Genomic DNA, 20652 nt, shown 5'->3' on the forward strand with positions numbered 1-20652 from the left:
CATTAGTGGTGTTGAATATATATTTGTGAATCACCTTCAAGTCAGGTAAATTGGTTATTTGTTTTTCTCTTGGTAGTGGGGAGTTGTGTATGCACCAGTAAGCAAACAGAAATAAGTACTGAGAATTGTGTTTCACATTATTTCTCTTCATCTCATAAGCATTAAAAGCATGAAGATAACTTGGTGTAGTTTTTCAGATGCTTTTTTTATAATAGTGTGAAATTTGGTCAAAGTGAAAACATTTCTTTCTTTTCCAATGGCATTTGAATAAATATGGTGCCTTTTTATTGTACTGAAGTTACATGCACAAAATGGAATATATCACAATATTTCTTATTGTAGTACATGAATCTGGGGGAAAATATAGTCCTTGGCACATACCTACAATACAGTTACCTTACAAAATATGGAACCATAAAGAAGTCAACTATAGCTCTTGTGCTATACTACAGAGGTATATAGGGAGTGCTCAGTTGCCTCTTGACTGGTTCTACTAACTTTTGCAAAAAGAAACTTTTTTATTGAATATTATAGACTGTACTGAAATGCATTTACTGGTAATGGTTTAATATACACATGTGTGAAGAATATCAGGGGCTTAAACAGTTTTCTCTTTAAGAATTGTGCTTTTTATTAGAAACAGAAATGGAAATCAAAGAAATATAAATATGGATTTTCAAATTTAGTGTAAGTACCTAAAGAGTCACTACCTAGGAATTCTGATGGATCTTTTTGGCACTTCTAATTTTCAGCTTAAACAGAAGTGCTCAGTTAATATTTTTAATATTTTGATTTTTCTGTATCTGATGTCATATACTTGAGACTGTTACTTTTTAGAAGTTTATAGCTAATTCTAAAGACATAACTTTAATATGCTGTGGATTTGCATGTGTGCAACAGACTCCCATCCATTCTACTAACCACTATTAAAATTCCTCTCAGATTTTTTTCACGTTTTTTTTTCACATATGAAGTTGCTGCTTTTGAAATAAAAACCTGAAGCTCCATTGGATATTAATAAAGAGATGATCCTGTTCATACGGAAACCAAATGATTAAAATTTCACTGACTTTAATGGTGAAGATTGTATCCTTAATAGGGATTTACCTATAACTGTGTATTTGCTTGTATTACGACTTATGTCACCTTTTCATAGCCAGTAAAATAATGTGATAAAGCTATTTTAAGACCTTCAGTAAGCTATATTTGTGGAATGCATATTATCTTTCTAATTTAGAAGCCCTCTTCATAAATCTTCTTAGTCCATTGAAGACAGGTACTCTCCCTCAAAAATGGAGAATAAAGTATATACAAACAATAGATAAGAAAATGGAGGAGAATGGTAAACAAACACACAACATAAATGTTACTGATTCAAAACAATACAGGCTTCAGTCTGAATACTGGACACAAATATAGAACCACATTTTTGCTATACGAGATTGGGATAGTACTTGACATTCTGAACACAACCTTTCTATATATTAAAATACAAAAATATGCTTTTGTTGAAGACTTCAAGAAAATAATTTAAAACTCTGAGAAAAAAGTAATTCACAGTTGAAATGGAAACTCCTGCTTATCTTTCACAATAATTAGGCTAATTATTTTCAGAAATGCCTAAATGATTGCTGAGGTTAAATTCCAGTCACTTGCTATGCATTGTGCTCCTTCTCCTAAAGACAGTAATCTGCATCCAGAGAGGTACATTAGGATATTTAATAGCTTGTGCTCACCGAGAATTTTGCCTCTGAAGCCAGTTCCCCATGACATGTTAAGTTTGTTTTCAGCTCCCCATGGTCTCAAAAATATTTTGTCATGCACCATAGAAATTACTAAGGTGCTTAAAAGCAACCTGAGATATTCACAGGTGCACAAATCTTTCAACGTAGGTTTTCTGTTATGCAATCTCATCATTATCTTTCCTTTATTTACTTGGTAGCTTTAAACCATATCTTAACGTTATGCCAAATTGTAGGGTTCCCACATTTAACAAGAATATGAACATCCAGGTTAGAAGGAAATATATTAGTGGTAATCAGTTAGGGTTGAAGCAGATATAACATAAAGTCATGATGGGGAATCAAGCTAGCAGCTGTTCTGCGTATGAACTACCTCCTATCAATAAACCAAATTCTGTTTCAAATAAGGCAGAGATGCCTTTACTCTTTTCCCTACTGTTATCTCTGTCTCCCAGTTATCCATTTCTTTCTGCAGGTAAAGAAAATGCCTGAGGATGATACCAGTGACAGAAAGATTTAACTGAGGCCCGTTCTACACTGCCATATAATTCAGATTATCAAAGCAGATAATCCACATTATGTGCTTTCAATGGAATTATCTGAGTCTACATTGCCATATAATCCAGTTCAAAGTAGATAATCTGGATTTTATATGACAGCGTAGAAGGGCCCTGAGATAGGGATAGCCTTACCAAAGTTCTGAAATGGCCTGCGATTTTCCAAGGCAGCGTTTCCAGAATGCCTATAACTCCAAGGCTGCACCTAGAAGGAGGAATGTGGTATAAACAAGCAGCTCAAGAATTCACAGCTTTTTGTAAATTGAGAAAGACAAGCTTTCTCTATCCTTTTTTGTAGTAGCATAAGTGCTACACCAGAGTAGCAAATATCAAGATTCTTATCTGTGTAAGCCTTCTATTCCTGCTGTGTGGCTGGAATCACAATACATTAAGGATGCAGAGTATGTGATCTTCTTTATTATGTGTGTACTTCGACACAGGGGCCATTTATATTTCTTGGAGTTTGGTTCCAATATACCCATGATACCAAAGTCCATGGATGCCCATGTACCAGTATATACAATGGCATAGTATAATTGTGCCCCATGTATCAAATGGCACAAAGTTCCCTTTTGGAAATTTTTGAGCAAATATTTTCAAGCTGTAGATGGTTGAATCCTTGGATACTAAGAACCAACTGTACTAGATTAATTCTCATACCAATTCTACAAAATTTCAGCCTTCAGTAGGGATCATAATACAGATTGGTACTGGTATATTTTGAACACTGGGCTGCTACAAGTGTAATTTTAGATTTTAAGTCACTGGGAGAGGACCAAAAAAGATCTGTATACAGTGGCCACCTGTTTCAGCTCATTTAAAAATTTCTGGAAAAATGCCTAGTGAATAAGAATGGGAGTTTCTGAACATTCTTGCTATTGCAGATTCAAGTCATACTCCTTTTTGCAACTGTTTAAAATGTCCTGTGATAAAAAAATAAAATAAGGCACCAATATGGTATTAGTTATTGATTGTTCCTGAAAATCTTGACGCTATGTGTATCTTAAAAGGAAAGTGCCATTTTCTTCAAGAACTATTTGCTCAACTTAGCAAAGAACAAATAGTTAATGTATACAAAACTACTGAGTCCAGTGCTGAAGTAGATAATAAATACCTTGTGGTGAGTGTATTCTAAAACATTTCTAATGTAGCTTTACAGTGGACCCAGTTCTTGCATAGGAATAATTACCACTTAACAGTGCAAATCTATTAAAGTTTACTTTAAATTCTTCCATGGGACTTACCCCTAAATAACTGTACAGAGGATTTCCATGTCAGTGTTGTAATCAATAAACCCCACTGGCACTGTTTTGTTGTTGAGTAATTGTGATCCAGGCCCAAATTGACACATAAAGCTCAACCTTTTGCATGTTTACCAACAGAAGCAAACCTCAATTTGACTGGGCGGGGGGCACCAAGTAAATACGACCAGGATTATATCCATAGTCTGTCCAAGTGCAGGATCTAGTCCAAATCTATATTTTTAAAACACAAAAAATAGAAATAGCTTGAAATCAATAAAGTTTCTTCTCAAACTTAAAACTGGGCCTATATTATTTCTTATATTCAAGAAATGAAGAATACATTGTTTGAATTTATTACAAAAACCCAAAGGTTTTCCTCCCTTCAACTCCTGAAGACATAGTTTTAAACACATTTTCTACTGAGTAACAACAGTAGTGCCCTGGAGGAAACATGTATTGTAAAGTCCAGATGGAACAGCTACAAATTCAGCATATGTGTCTATGAAACCATTATTCTGAGGATGGTGAATGTTTGAAATATTTGTTTTATACGGAATTAAGATTTTGCTGTTCTTGTTCCAAGAGTTTCTTTACTAGTTTCTCTAAAGCAAAAACATGTTCATCTACATCTTCTGGTACAAGATCCCTGAGGGAGTTGCAGAGTTCAAAGAGGTATTCTGTGTTTCTTCCACTTGGACCAACTGCATTAAAAATCTGTTCAGCAATTTCTTCCAGAGGTGCTGGTCCAAGGTAGTTAGGGTTTTCCCAGGTTCCAATATATAGTAGGACGTCGAACGGTTCCACTAAGGGATCTTTGGGATAGAAAAGAACAGTTGTAGTCCTGTAGCCACCTTTCTCTCGGAAATCAAGATATGCTTTTACTTCGCCTTCTTGTCCGATTGGTAGTTTGTATGCAACTCCCCATACACAGCCCTGTTGAAGAATATAATCAGAAAGGGAAATATACTTTCATTTAACAAATGGAAGGGTTAAACTTTACAAAGCTGGAGAGGGTTATTCTTGATTTAAGCTACCTTTTCTCTCTGTTCTTTGCGTATGTGGTACAAATACACAGTTTTTCTTACTGAAAGCATGGTCAGAAAGTCAGTATATTCAGAATGAAACTCATATTCCCAATGATATCCTTTCTAATACAGGGACAGGCAATTCTAGCTAGTTAGGGCTGAAACTCTGTCCTATGATCCTGGGAGGTTGGATGGGTTGCTAACCATACCAAAGGAGGAAAAAAAGAAATGTCTGGAAGTACTTTTTTAAAAAAAAAATGTTTCTAAATCAATTCTGTATGTATGCATATCGTTTACATGCTGTTGTTCTCCCAGAGAGAAAGACAGAGAAGGTGGCTCATGAAAGGAATCAATAACGCCTGATAATAAAAAATTAAAACCATTAACATTAAATCTGGTTATCCAGGTTTTAGCAGTGACCAGGAGTGTGTTTGTACAATTAAAACGAGTGTGGCAGCTGTGCCTGTTCCTTGAGATGCCAGATCTGGCTACTGTGACACATGCCTTTCTTACATCCCTTTTAGGCTACTGTAACAGTACGTGGGGTTATCTTGAAAATCGTTGGGAAAATTATAGCAGGTCCACAATGCTGCAGCTGGAATTATAACTAAAGTCGATAATAGGGATGCAGTTAACTAAAATAACTTCACTAGCTACTGATTCGTTTTCAGGTGCAATTCAAAGTGCTGGCCATGACCTATAAAATCTTAGATCCAGGTCTTCTGAAAGATTGTATCTCCTTATATGAACCTGTTGGAATCTTCAGATCCACAGGGGAGGATTTTCTCTTGGTCCTGACATCACTACAGGCTTGCATGGTAAAGATGGGAGAGGGAGAGTTTGGAAAGAAAGCACTTTTCAGTGGCTTCTCCCATCCTTTGGACCTCCCTTCTGCAGGATGCTAGCTTGCCGCTCTCCTTGCACTTCTTTTGCCATGTTCATATATAGGGTGATATAATCTTTCAGAATAACTTGCAGGGGGGTTTCTCATTAGTGTGCACTTTCTGTGCTTTCAAAAGCATAATTTTAAAAACAACTTTAATGCTATGATTGTAATTATTTTTAAGATCATTGTTCATATTTACTTATTTCTTTTATGAGCTGTCTTGGTTTTGTCTCTGAGAGAAAGGTGACACATAAAAATAGATAGATAGCTGGTTCTGAAAAATAAGAGATTAAAAAAATCAAACATTGCAAGGGGCTCCTGCAGCCCTTTGAAAAGATGAGCTCTTTCCTGAGGGCTTCCATTAGAAGCAATATCTTCCTTCTGTCTTTTTGGTTTGGGGAATCTAAAGAGATCAAGGAGCATAAAAATAATTTGGGAATTCCAGTATGGTTGAGGGTCACAAAAATAACTAACTGTGAATGTGATGTCTATCAGATGTTTTCTGAGAAAACTGACAGACAGGATTCTTCATTTGCAAACCTCTGGTTGTATTTGTTTCCTAATAGGCATTTTTCTTGTCTCCCAGCCCAGCTAAAGTTGAAAGACAATTCAGAAAAGCAAGGATTATAGAGGGAAAGGTTGTCAAACCTGAAACTAATGTTATCTGGCAAACACAGATTTGGGAAGCCCATCTAGTTCTAGTCTAAAACAGGTCCACCTTAAAAATAACATACTTTTGTTTATCTTTATGCATGGTTATTTACTGCATATTAAGTATTAAAAATAACTTTTCCTATTTGTCACCAGGTTTAAACTAATGTACTAGTAGGTAACTCTGTGTATATATTCTTGAAATAAAGAGGGCCTCATTTGTTTATTTTTTAAAAAAAATGAAGCTAAAGGTAAGATAGTTAATAATTTCTTATTTTCATAATTGAATAATTATGACTGACTATAGATTTAAAAGGATGTTTGCATTGATCCAAGTTTATATTTTACAGTACAAATGCAGAGGAGAGAGAGGGGGGAAAGCCCACAAGCTGAACCATTTGTTGCTTATAGAAGAATCTGTCTGTTAGCATAATGAGGTACAACTGTACAGCAATGTGAAAAAACTTACCAGAAAGGTACAGAAAAGTCACAATGACAGACACTAAGCTGAATTTGCTGGCCTTGTCAGCTACAAAAGGTTGAAGTTACGCTTGCAACTAAATTGATTTCAATTCAGAGTTGGCATTGCAGGGAGGCTATTTGTGTTTCAAACAGTTTTCCCTGATGAAATGGAAAATGTCAGTGTTTTAGCTTCTCAGCAAGGTTTCATTCCGTTTACTCTTAAGGATGTAAAAATCTGGAATCACTGTGCACAATAAAACTGAATAAAATTAAGAGGAATAGCAAGATCAGTGTTCTTCATTGCCTTTCATATGATGAAATGGTGACTCTAGTGGTTAATGGTGCTTTAAATGTGATTTTCCTGCTTCTTGGCAGGGGGTTGGACTGGATGGCCCACAAGGTCTCTTTCAACTCTGTGATTCTAGGAGGGATAGGTGTATATTTTGAAATCTTAACATAAAGCATTTAGAGGGTCCCCCCCTACCTGCCACATTTGAACATTCATGACATTTCACATAGCACTGTCAGTAACCATTTCAGCAAGCTTGGAAGATAGGCCAGCATTATCCTCCATAGTGGGGGTGGTGAGGTGAATGTGAAATAAAGGCTTACAGTAATTAAGATTTCTTGAGATTACCAGAAATTCCAAAAGAGATGTTCTCCCCAGTTGTTAAAAAATCCTTTTTAAATTCACAGTTTTTGCACTATCACAGGGCCCTTCACTTCCACAAAGGTTAGGGACATAGGGCCCCTGTGATAGTAGAAAAACTGTGAATTTAAAGAATGATTTTTTAAAACCGGAGAGAACATCTCTTTGGGAATTTCTGGGAATTTCCAGAAGTTGAGTATAAATTCCTAGAGATAGCATATTAATCAAATCCCCAAAAGGTAAACCTGCAAATGTGGAGGACCAACTGTATTCTCATGCCTCCATGATCATAACTGAAATGGGATCTTTGTAGTTTACAATCTCACTTAAAATAATCCCTAAAATCAGTGGCATTTTTTCCTAAGCAGGTGTACAGTATACTAATTCTCAGAAGGTCACAGGAATGGAACAGTTGTTCCCTATCTCATATAGTCCTTCAATTAGAAACACTTTCAGAGAGTTTAATAGGCAGTTTGCCACAAGCGTTTGTAATGAATAAGAGTATCTGGAAAAACTATGTAAACTCATAGAAAATCTAGGAATTAATCTTTAAATTAAAAGGTTAACTAGCTATACTAGGATGGAGAAAAAGTTTATGATGAAAAAGTATACTTAACTATAAGTACACTGGAATTAAAGTGCATGCTTTTCATTTTAGAAAGGAGCTGGAATCTGCTTTGTTTATAGTTATTTTGTATAGCCCCTATTGAAATTTAGGAGGAGATAATGAGGACAAAAACACTTCAAAACGGAAATATATTCCTGGATCTTGGCCAGGTTAATGGTAAATAAAAGCCCATTTTAAGCAGGAATTGTTTCTTAATAAGAAAATAATAATTTCCCCAATGAATCAGGGTATTTTATTTGGTATGGATTATTCGAGGGTGTACACAGAAATTAATCTCATCAAGGTAAATCTTTTATCTCTCAAAAATGTCGTAAGCAATTCTTTTGAAGAAACTGGTCAGGTTGCCCTTAAACAAAGTGACCTATGTGCACATTTTGAGGTTTCCTCTTAGTTCCTTTATCTAAAATTAGCAACTTTATTAATAAGAAAATCTTATGCATAATTTATTCAGAACTTGTACAGTGTTTCATTAGGATTTATTCTCTGGAAGGTTCTGTCTAGAACCACATCTCCATAAATATAATCAAAATATGCTTTGAGTTGTCTACAACAATGTATACACTTGATACAATATAAAAACATGACTACTATACCTCAGGATCTTCAATAAGTGTCACAACTCTTCCAGGCTAAAATTAAAAGAAATACCACTATTTCAGTAAAGGTTTTGCCAACAAATAAAGAACAAAAATAGATTTTTAATCAAAAGGACAACACCATTAAGAAAATACAATCAATTTGGAAGAGTGTGACTTTTAACATATATAATTTATTGTACACTATTTGAGGAAACTATATTTTCTAAAAATACTGTAGACAGCTCTGAATCCATTATTTATTTTGTGTTTAGGATGTTTTCACAATTGAATTACCAAATAAGTCTGGTCATTGCATTATTTTTCTGAGGGATGATGCCTTATAAATGAATTATGTAAGATGAATCAAAATGATATATTTTGTAGAGCTACCCCTTGCCTCTCCCCTCTTTATGGTTTGGCCTTCTGGGCAGGGACATACTCTGCAGCTATCATACTCTGCAGTTATACCACTCTGACCAGTGTTTGTACTCCAGTAGATGTCAAAAGTCCAACTTTGGTGTTCTTGGCCCTTCTGTAATGGATTATTCCATTATGCTACTCAGCTAACCTTTTCTTGATTCCCACCCTGCTGTTTTCTGACTGTTCTTTAGTACGCTCTCTTTATTCTTTTACCGAAAGTGAATGTATCTGTTAGAAGACATGGGCAGGAAAGGAAAATATGCTACCTAATAGATGTGCTTTCATCTATGGATAAGTTGACCTCATGTATAAGTTGAGGACAGTCTTTGTGGACAAAATTATGGATTTCGATATGACATGAATAACTGGTTCATGTCTGAGTAGTCTACTCAGAATTAAGTCCAATTGTGTTCAATAGCCCCTGCTTGTGTGTAGCAAATGTACATGTTATTTTTTATATTTTGATTTAAGTCTAGTGTTTAGTTCTATTGACTTACTGGATAATCTTGAACCCATCAAATTGAGCTATCTTCTTAATTGGTTTTATATTTCTCAACAAATCTAAAAAAGAGAAGAATGTAACAACTGATTCTTAAGGAATTTATAAAGCAAAATGTAGGTTACTCTAACATTGCTGACCAGCCTTGAAGTTTCTGACCTTGAACTGAGTAATATGAGACCAAGTTACATGTTTTCCAGGGAAAAAAATGATCAAAACTGTATCTGGATGAAATAGTAACAATATCATTATCTATATCAGATTATTGGGGTTTTGTGTGGTTTCCATGCTGTATGGCTATGTTCAAGCAGCATTTTTTCCTGACATTTCACCTGCATCTGTGGCTGGCATCTTCAGAGGATCCCTGAAAATCCTAGCCACAGATGCAGGCAAAATGTCAAAAGAAAATGCTGCTAGAACACGGCCATACAACCTGGAAACCACACAACACCTTAGTGATTCCAGCCGTGAAAGCCTTTGACAATATCAGATTAGTTTTTCATTCTTTCTGGTGTAGTTGATCGCATTTGGCTGTATAAAGCTGATTTGAGAAGTTTGTGAATGCATTAATTTCTTATGTTTTTCTAAAAGGTAACTGATTTCTCCTGACTTGTTATTTGTTTATGTTGGGTGAGAAAGCAGGGAGGAGTGCCTTCTTATACAGCAAAGCTAAAGCTGCCTTCATGTTTAATGTGAACAATACATTGTTTTTCCAATATATATTTAAGAAAGGGCAACGATATCAGACTAACTTAAGTTTAGAAGAAAGGAGAATCTGTGCGAGCATTTGGATCTCTTGAAAACTTTGGCATTACATTGTCAAAATGTCACATACTTATTTCAATTCCATGTTCTGCTAATGGCATTACTTTAGTTTAAACCAGTGTTGTAAAATAGAAGTATTATGATACATTTAGGAAATGACAGAGACATGTCATGAAATATTACTTGCTCATGTGTTTGTATTTAAAAAATATGAGATCATGGCAATATGCTCAAAAACCAGTGCACTGGCAAAAATGCATGCAAACTAGGGATATGTGCATAATTGGTATAATTTATGCAGGTAATAGCATTTGGCTGCTTAGAAAACTCACTTGCGGTTGTATTTACCCCAAGCTGAAATTTAAAAATAAGTGCCAGTATAAGTGTAAGGGAGAGGAGATTCCTGAACACCTGTTATTTCCCACCTCAGAACAAGATAGTTCCTGAATAATCTGTGGGAAATAAAGGGTTTCTAGCAGATGTGTGATGTGTTTAATAGCAATAGTTTTTAAAATATGTTATGTATCCTATTGCAACTCAATCCGAATGTTTGCTTCTTGAGTGGAAAGATAACCAAGTCTTTTAAAGAATGCCGTATTTAGAATGGCCACATAGTTGACATCACATAATGTAATTGATGGCAGAAGAAAACATGAAGTCATATCCTGCCCCTCATGACTCTTGATAGCTATTAACCAGGTGGTTAAGTGAGTATATTGCTGGTAGTGGTGGACAACGTCATGAAATATGGAGCACCAAATTCCTGTTGAGAGGCTGAAAAAGGTGGTTTTTGGAAGCTGAAAAAACCCTGCAGAAAGTTCAGCATCTGTATTGTACCGTGTCAGTAATTCTTACATGTGATGAGATGTACTTTGGGGATATAGGTATATATGGATATATTCACTGGTATTGGGTAATGCCCCAGAGATCTGGGTATCCTTCACACCAGACATAAAACTTTCGCAGCAGTTTGCAACTCTAAATTGGTCCTTAGAACTTGCTTCTTATCTCATTGAGCTGATTTCAATAACAAAGTCTGAGTGCAAGGTTGAAATATTATCTTGGCTAAGAATAGACTAAGAGACTGAAAGCATAGCACTAACCAGTTTGACACACTGACATAACATTATTTTACTTTTCTAATATGATTAATCAAGAAAACAAAAATAAGATGGATCAGCTTCACAGTCATCATACTAATGCTTTAAATCACCTTCTAAAGAACAGTATAACTTTTGTATTTCTTGTATACTAATTGTTACTGGCATTTGGCTCTTTCTTTAGTGCAGCTAATACACTTCTCGAACGTTCAGTTCAGAACAGTTTTCATTTATAGCTGTCATTAATTCATCCATAATACATTTCATTCTGTTAATCTATTGTGCCTGTTGCACCAATTAGATTTTCTCTTTGCTGTTTTTTAATCCACTGTTTTTCTTGGTAACAGAGTCTGCCTGTAAAATGTAATTCTTGTTGTCATATTGGCATTACCAATCATAATATAGTTGGCCTTCTATATTCATGGTGGTTAGTGACACAAATCTAGTGAAAGTGGAAAAAATAGGACGATCTCTGGGGTTACGACAAGGCTTCTTTTTGGAACTGGCAGATTGCGCGCGGGGGGGGGGGGGGGGCGCTCTCTGAAGAGGGTTTGTTTTGAAGAATATGCCCTGCCATCATTCCCCAAAAAAGACTGGTTCTGCTGTGCACACATTCATATGGTGGTCCTGTGCCTCAAGTGGATGGGAGGATGAGTGATCACAGTTGCCATCCCCCTTCCCGAAGCCTGGGCTGTTGTATGAATCTTGTGTGCACATACACATCAGCTCTGTCCTTTGGGAGGAAAGAGGGGATGAGTTATCACAGCCACTCCAATAGTCTGGGATGCTGTGTGAATGTCATCACAAAGCAGCCCCACTGCACTTTGTAAGGAAGGCTCCTAAAGCTGGCTGCTATGTGGTGGGCAATGGTTGGCAGGGGCCATCGCTGCTGTTCTACCAATCAGATATGTCAATCTTTGGGAGAGTATAGCAGCAACATTGTCAGCCACCTATCACTTCCCAAAAACCATGCACCGGTAGCTTCCAGAGGTGGTTGGCAAGAGAGATCATTGTTGCCCCACCCTGTGAAGCTGAGGCAAGCAAAGTGCCAGTATCCAACTCCTGGCAGGTTTCCAGAGGTGATTCATGAAAGAAATTGCTATTGCCCTACCTTCCAAAGTCACAGGGAGAGTTGAGGCAGCAGCAATGGCTGTTGCCAACCAACTCCTGAAAGCTATGCACTGGCAGGCTTCTGGAGGTGACTGGCAAAAGACATTTATTTCACCTCATTTCTTGAAGCTGCAGTGAGAGTAAAGCAGCAGTGATAGCTATTGTCAGAAAACTCTTGAAGCCCATGCAGTGGCTGTCTTCTGGAATAGGTTGCTGCTGCTCCACCATCCCTAAAGCTGGAAGGGGGGGGGGGGGGTGGAGAAGCAAATGAGTTGTCAATCGTGTCTGCAAACCCTTCCATATTCACAAAGCAGTCCTAGACCTTGGGAAGTGCACATGGTAGCATCAAGGGAGAATCAAATCTGTGAACTCTAAACTTATCTGAGGGGCTGATTATATGTTCTTGATTTTGGGCTGCTACTCTAGTGTTCAAGTTGAAATTTTGTTGTATTGTTTTTACTCTTATCAAAATCATTTATTTATATTGTACCATCACTGCACATTGTGCTTTACAATTAAAAGAACAACCAAATTCTCTGCCCTCAGGCTTGCAATTATGTGTAGGTCTTTATAGAAGTTGATTTTTAAGATTTCAGGTTAAAGAAATTCTTATTCTAAAAGGTACAAACTACAACAAATAACAGTACTATATATTTTCACTCACAGAAGAATATCAATTCTTTCCAAGTGTTGCTTCATGTACGTTCACAGTCAGCTAGGTATTTCTGATGACTGCATAATCTGCCGCATATGCAACTGTAAATAACATAGCCGTGTCCTGTCAATGCCATTCTCCTAGATTGCTGGATGTTTCTGAACTCCATTGTGTCTTTATTTCAACCAATGCTATTTAGAATTATATAAGCTCTATAGTCCTTGTATAGTGAGAGGGACACTAGATTTTCAAAATACTGTAAAATCCATTCTTTTCATTCAGGTTGCTTAAAAATGCATTTTCCATGAAATAGGATGTGTTGCTGCTTGAATTGTTTTTAGTCTTAATGTATATGTTCATTCTTGACACAATAAGATGCAATAAGATTATTTGATTCAATGACTATGAGATACCATAACTCATCCATAATGTATGTTTGTGTGTTTAATACTATTCATATAAGCAGATAATCTTTGTCTGCCGGTCAAAAGCTTGATTGGGTTTCATAATGTTTCCTAGATTTTAAAAGGATATGAAGTCAATTCAGACACAGGTTTAATATAGGCTATATTAATAAAATATGGCTATGACTGAGCAAAGAATTGGGCTTTTGTTTTATACTATTTCTAGCATTGGAAGGGCCATCAGATAATCTAATAACAGCTTCTTAAAACACTCTGAAGTTATACAGGATGAGTATCCATTCTCTGAAATCATTGGGACCTGAAGTGTTTTGGATTTTGGAGTTTTCTGGGTTTTGGATTGCCTGTATGTACATATTCACACATAGTAATGAGGTATCTTGGGAGATGGCACCCAAATCTAAATATGAAAATTGTTAATTATATATATTCTATGCACATAACCTGAAAGTAATGTTATAAACAATATTTCTATTGATTTTGTGCATCAAACAATGTTTGCATACATTAAGAAGCAAAAGAGTCACTATCTCAGTCTCTGACGATTTTGGAGTTTTTCAGAATTTGGATAAGAGATGCTCAACCTGTACATGATTTGGAGTTTGAGGAAGGAGTTGGTTTAAAAAGAAATTCCATTTAAAACAAAAGCAGCACTTTCTATAAACACCAAACATTTTTGAATTAAGATTTTTAATGTAATAAGTTGGAGTTTTGAGAGTTTTCCCAAAATTGGAAGAAGCAAATAAATCTCTGGTCTGTGGTTGAAATATTTAAGAAAGGTTATTGCTAGAATGTGTAACTGTCATACACATTCCATCTATAATAATAACGTTACTATGAGTATTTTCCCAGTGGTTAAAAGCCTTCATTTTGAAAATGCCAGTGCAAACAATAATTATAGGTGCAATCATGCTTAGTTTTTTTTTTTTTAGTCAGTAGGGCATTTGATTACAGTAGTTAAGAAGATGCTTTTCTGTACTAGTGTTTGCTAGAGTTCCAAATGATTTGGAATGAGGCAGCCATGTTATTCAAAATGAATGAAATCCTTAAACAGGTTAAATGAATTGCTTGAAGAACATCTCTACAAAAAGGATGTACTGGAAACAGAATGGCAGGGAAGATCAATCTAAGTGAGAGTAAAATGGTTTATATTGAGGCAATTATTGCCTAGGAAAACCCTATGAAATGGGACTGTCATAAATCAGTAGATGACTTTAAGGCACATACTGTATGCACACATACATAAACACACACATTAAGTACAATCCACAAAAGGGATACAGTTGGAAGTTCAGTATCTTTAATCCAATTGCTAGCCTTAGCTAGGGTAGACTCATTGAATGAATGGGATTTATATAAGTGTTTTACTATTCAATAACTGATTCAGTGAGTTGACTCATTTGTAATAAGACCTATGTTGTGAAAGCAAAAAATGCAAATTTCATGCAAAACTTATTAGGCATGGATTGAAGAATTAATACCAAGTATCACAACTCTGTGATATATTCACAATCCTATTAGCACCACCACCACCACCACCACCATCATCATCATCATCATCATCATCATCATCATCATCATCATCATCTAATTACTTATTAATCGCCCTCCATCCACGATGCTCTAGGCGATTTACAAGATAAAATTGTAAAGGATAAAAATACATACATACAAATATTAATAAAATTAACATAGATTAAAAACTCTAGTAAAGAGCCAGGTCTTGAGTGCTAGGGTAAAAGGCCCGAACTCGCGCATGGCTCTCATATAGGGCGGCAAGGCATTCCATAAGGCAGGGGCAGAAATAGAAAAAGCTCTGCGTCTGGTCCTTTCCAAGTGCACTTCTCTAGGACCCGGTACATAAAGTAAGTCTCGTTGGGATGGTTGTTGCGACCTCCGATGATGGGAGAAGGAGAGACGGTCCCTAAGGTACGATGGGCCCTGGCCGTAAAGAGTTTTAAAGGTCAGAACTAGCATCTTATATAGACCACGGTAATCAGTTGGAAGCCAATGCAGATGCTGCAGCACTGATGTTATGTGGCATTTCATGGGTGATCTTGTGATCTCTACATTACTCTCATAAAGAGGCAGGAAAAGTTGACATGTTATAGGAGCTTCAGAAATAAAAAACAGATACACCCAGACTGTAGAAAGTACAGAGGGTTATGTGGTCCCCTCATTGCTGTCCTTGTGTAAAAACAGATCTTTTTATTCATACATGCCTGTGATAACTGGCTGCTAAAGTAAGGATTTGTGGAGTGTATGTGTTATACTCCCCCATTTGCTTTCAAAATTGCTTTTAATTTAATGATATCATCAGTTTAATAGTGTTTTAATAATAATTTTTGTATTTATCTTTTAATTATATTGTGAACTCACTTGAGCTATAGTCCTGGGGAAAGGGAAGGGATACAATCCAAATAGGTAAATAAAGACAAGTGTGTGTAGAATGCTAAAAGGTCATGGGGTGTTTTTCCTATGAGGAAGACTTAAAGAGGTTAGGATTTAATTTAGAAATTAAAAATCTCTATCTCAGTGCTAGAAGTGGGGATCAACAGCGAAACTAATTTGCAGTAGGTTCAGCTATACTGACTGGATTACATTAATTGTTGTTGATGTGTGACTTCATGTTGACTCCCAACTTACGACCCTATCATAGGGTTCTCTTGACAATGTTTATTCAGAGGAGATTTGCCATAACTTCCTTCCTCTCTTAGGCCAAGAAAATGCAACTTGCCCAAGTTTATCCATTAAGTGGAGATTTTAACCCTTGGTCTCAGAGAGTCTTTATCTAGTACTCAAATCATTGTACCATACTGGCTCATGATATTAATACTAAGTGGAAGAGATACCTTTGGCATATAATATCATTTCTCAATTAGTTATACTGTATTATCATATTAGTAATTCAGTAAAGCTTTGGGGGCTGTTGGTCCATGCAGATAATAATGGAGACAGAAGATCTCATTTTTGCTTGCTGCAAACTTTCCAGGCCAAGAAATAAAGGGAGTTATTTAACTGAAATTAAGGCTTAAACAACATTGGCTTAGGCAAAAGAATAAGGAAGTGAGAGAACAGGGCATGTTTTGAAAGGCCTGAAGGTAAATTTTTAGAATCTGAAATAGCAGAATTATTCTGTTCTCAAAACAGGCTGAGGAAAGATATAGTTATGGGTGGTTGGTTATACAGTCCAAATGTTGGATCAGTAATTTCAGTATGGAGCTGAGGTACCACTTCAGTTGGGTGGGTTGCATGATTGAGTCATGCTTTTTGTCAAAACTTCAGTCCTCAAATAGGCTACTTTTATGACAACAAAATGGGTGACAGACCTAAAATGCTAGCTTTCTAGATGTAAGGTTCATTTTAAACTGGGAGGCATATTGAAAAGTTGTGATTACTGTTTCTGACAGTTTATACTGTCATGAGTAGAACAGTCTCACTTAGCAAAAAGAAATCACCATTTTCAATATTTTTTTTACAATATACGTGTATATTGCTACAGCCTTATATGTTTGTTCAGGAGAAACAGCAGCAAGTTCAGTGGGACTTCCTCCAAGTAAGTTTGTACAGGACTGCAGTCGTAATATGATTCTCAGGAAGTGTCCCACTTTACTTAGTGTGACTGTGTTTTGGGAAAATCTGTACAAGACTGACCTATGAATCTTTAAAATTACTTCAAGTGGAGGCAACAGCTTTGGCTGATGGTTGAAAATTAAAAATGGGAATGAGCAACATAGAGACAATAAGAGGAATATATGTGCACGTAAAGTAGTACATAGAGAGCCAGCGTGGAGTGGTGGTGTGAGTGTTGGAGTAAGACTTTGGGAAACCAGGGTTCAAATAATTGGCATGGAAACCTCTTAGTTGGCTATAAGCAAGCCATACACCCTCAGCCTCAGAGAAAACCAGTGGCAAGCCTACTCCGAACAAATCTTGCCAAGAAAAACCTAAATAGGATCACCATATGTTAGAACTGATTTGAAGGCATACAACAACAACAAAGTCCAACACAGCTACTGCTCCCATCCAACAAATATTTAAGGCATAATAGATAGCTTTACTCAGCACAATATGTGGCAGCAGTGAAAAAGGCAAATGTGGGATAAGGAAGTAAAATCTTGTCATCCAAACTTCTTTAACTATAACTAGTAATGTGCAGTGGTATGACCTTAGCTGTATTCCTTACAAACTAGTGTGTTGCAATGAAATGAAAGACACACAAAGCACAATTAGTTTGGGAACAGGTTCAGCCCTCTCCTGTTATGCTCTTTTTCCCTTAAGATTGAATCTTGGCTGGATCAATTTTAGGTTAATTAGGAGAAAGTTCTGGGCATCATGTTTGGTTCTTGCACTGATAAATACTTTAGTACTTTGCTCTGGATCTGTCTGGCGTTATGTGTCATATTTAGATCAGGGAAGTGTGAACGGTTACAAAATCTGCTCCAAAGGTGGATGAGGAAAGAGAACATAGCAGAGGATTAACAAGTACAAATTCTGTATACGAGGAAGGTCATTCCTCGATTCTGGGGAAATCCCCTTCCAAATGGAAAATACAGAAGCACTCTCCTGTTATTCTACATCCACATCCTCTCAACAATGTTTATAGACAACAATCTGGAAAGAAACAACCCAGGTTGAGCAACCTCTATCCCAAAATCTGAAATTCAAAATGCTACAAATTTGTCCATGTGGGTTTCTGAAGTAAGTGACTCCTTTGTTTCATGCACAAAATTATTAAAAATATTGTGTATGACATCATCTTCAGGCTATGTGTAAAAGGTAAATATGAAACAAAAATTAATTCTGTGTTTAGATTTGGGTTCTATCTACACAATATCTCATTCTGTATACAGTAGACTTTCAGTTCACTGGCACTCATAGATTGGTTGATGCCGGATAAAGGTAATTTCCGGTTGCTTCAGAATTATTGTTAAAAATAGGCCTAACTTATACCATACCATTCCATACCATACACTTTGGATTGACTTGATATTCATATTGAAATACAGTAAGTAAAACCAACGTAAATTTTACAGTATTACAAAAACAGCTTTGTGGATACAGTATGGCATTTTAATTATTTATTTTTGCCGGTTGCTTGAGAGTTCATGTTGCTTAAATTCCAGTTAGCTGAGTGGGATCTACAGTGTATTATGATGTAGTTTGAACTGCATTGGATGGGTCTACAGCAGGCACGGGCAAACTTCGGCCCTCCAGGTGTATTGCACTTCAACTCCCAAACATCTGGAGGATTGAAGTTCGCCCATGCCTGGTCTACACTAACCATATTATTATTATTATTATTATTGTTGTTGTTGTTGTTGTAAATCCCGCCTTATCTCTCCAAGGGGACTCAGGGAGGTTCACAACAGATATCAACAAACATTAAAAGCTGTGAGAAGCTGAACAAAGTAAAAAATAACCAACCTCCTAAATCCCAAAGAAGATCCACATCTATATAAAAAATAACACATTATACTGCAATATTACTAGTAATATTATATGTAATATATAATATACAATTATATTATGATATGTTATTATATTGTACTATATAATTATACCACAATATATATAACACACCACCAGTACACTTATACTAATAGTATTATATATGTTGTTCCTTATCATAATTTGTAGTATATAAATATACAATATATTATATTACAACATTATTAATACTACATACAATATACCACAATATAACCACAATATAACATATAACAATATACCACAATATAACATTGAATTACAATGTTATTATAGACCTGGCTATGTGCCCAAGCGTTTAAAGAATAAGTGTTTACTGGCTTCGACTTGGTCTGGAATAAGGTTTTTGTACAAGGTCTGGTGGATGAATGGCATAAGCACGTTGCACTATTTTTTTAAAAAATTATATTGTATATTATAACTGTTTTAAATGTTTTCATGTTTATTTTTTTGTACTGTGGTGTATCGGCATAAATAGCCAGTCTGTAAGCCGCCCTGAGTCCCCTCGGGTGAGAAGGGCGGGGTAGAAATGATAGAAATAAATAAATAAATTCTATATACAGTAGAGTCTCACTTATCCAAGCTAAATGGGCAGGCAGAACCTTGGATAAGAGAATATCTTGGATAATAAGGAGAGATTAAGGAAAAGCCTATTAAACATCAAATTAGGTTATGTTTTACAAATTAAGCACCAAAACATCATGTTATACAACAAATTTGACAGAAAAAGTAGTTCAATACGCAGTAAAGTTATGTTGTAATTACTGTATTTACGAATTTAGCACCAAAATATCATGATATATTGAAAACACTGACTGCAAAAATGGCTTGGATAAGCGAGGCTTGGATAAGTGAGACTCTACTGTATTATTGTATATATTTAGGGGCTCCCAAGTGATGTTGCAGAAGACAAGATGCAGTTCAAATGGCATTGTGTTGTCGTAGGCTTTCATGGCCGGAATCATTGGATTGCTGTGAATTTTCCGGGCTGTATGGCCATGTTCCAGAAGCATTGTCTCCTGACGTTTTGCCCACCTCTATGGCAGGCATCCTCTGAAGTTGTGAGGTTTGTTGGAAACTAGGCAAGTGAGGTTTACATATCTGTGGAAGGTCCAGGTTGGGAGAAAGAACTCTTATCTACTTGAGACAAGTGAATGTTGCAATGGGCCGCCTTGATTAGCATTGAATAGCCTTGCAGCTTCAAAGCCTTGCTGCTTCCCCAAGGTTACTGAATCTGTACCTTGAGTCCCAAGTTTGAGAAAGGGGCAGGTTAATATTTCCCAAAATACTTTGGATAAGGAAGAGATGCTCAACATATGCCATAGTAGTGATGTTTGGGACACCTGCTGCAGTGTTTTGGGATTGCTCCTGCCGGTCCTTTGCCTCCCACCCCAAAGCAAAGAAGCCCCAGACCTGCCCCCCCCCCCCCCCCGGCTCACCTTTCCCGGGACCCCGCGGTGGTCGGTGCTCCCCTGCCAGAAGCGGCGGCTGTAGCCCGTGATGTAGCCCACCATCTTGTCCTCGTAAGGGAAGTCCACTTTCCAGATGAGCGAGCCGTAGCCGAACACCCACATGTTTCTCGCCCCGCCGGCGCGCTCTGCCCGGCTCTCCCGGGGACCGCCAGGCAGGGGGCTCTCCATGCTCCTCTCCCGCCGCAAGGCACGCTGGGGCTTGTAGTGCCCGCAAAACAGAGGCCTGGGCGCTCCTCCGCACCAGCCGGGCCGCTCCGGGCTTCCACGTCGCCTCTCCGCCCCGCCTCCCTTGGCTTC

The 20652-nt window shown here is 36.9% G+C and overlaps 2 protein-coding genes across 7 annotated transcripts in view; one reads left to right on the top strand and one right to left on the bottom strand.

Annotated features, from left to right (window-relative positions):
- Nucleotides 1-20652, top strand: part of asb3 (ankyrin repeat and SOCS box containing 3) — a 71219-nt gene that overhangs the window by 6846 nt on the left and 43721 nt on the right. The gene's annotated exons all lie outside the window — the stretch shown is intronic.
- On the bottom strand, nucleotides 185-20650 carry chac2 (ChaC glutathione specific gamma-glutamylcyclotransferase 2). Of its 2 annotated transcripts, XM_008102742.2 has the most exons (3): nucleotides 20323-20644; nucleotides 8438-8473; nucleotides 185-4476 (listed from the first exon to the last, which is right to left on the bottom strand). In XM_008102742.2, the coding sequence occupies exons 1-3, from the start codon at nucleotides 20521-20523 to the stop codon at nucleotides 4090-4092; spliced, it is 624 nt and encodes a 207-aa protein (XP_008100949.2). In that variant the 5' UTR covers nucleotides 20524-20644; the 3' UTR covers nucleotides 185-4089. The 2 variants fall into 2 exon arrangements, with proteins under 2 accessions (XP_008100949.2, XP_008100950.2); XM_008102743.2 differs by lacking the exon at nucleotides 8438-8473 and having other exon boundaries at nucleotides 20323-20650.

The sequence above is a fragment of the Anolis carolinensis genome, chromosome 1 (genome assembly GCF_035594765.1).
Source record: "Anolis carolinensis isolate JA03-04 chromosome 1, rAnoCar3.1.pri, whole genome shotgun sequence".
In the NCBI taxonomy this organism is placed as follows: domain Eukaryota; kingdom Metazoa; phylum Chordata; class Lepidosauria; order Squamata; family Dactyloidae; genus Anolis; species Anolis carolinensis.

Coding starts and splice junctions, on each gene's coding strand:
- chac2 (XM_008102742.2), bottom strand. CDS start 20,523: ATGGAGAGCCCCCTGCCTGGCGGTCCCCGGGAGAGCCGGGCAGAGCGC. Junction 8,474..20,322: donor ACCGCGGGGTCCCGGGAAAG/GTGAGCCGGGGG, acceptor TTTTAATTTTAG/CCTGGAAGAGTTGTGACACT. Junction 4,477..8,437: donor CACTTATTGAAGATCCTGAG/GTATAGTAGTCA, acceptor ATTCTTCAACAG/GGCTGTGTATGGGGAGTTGC.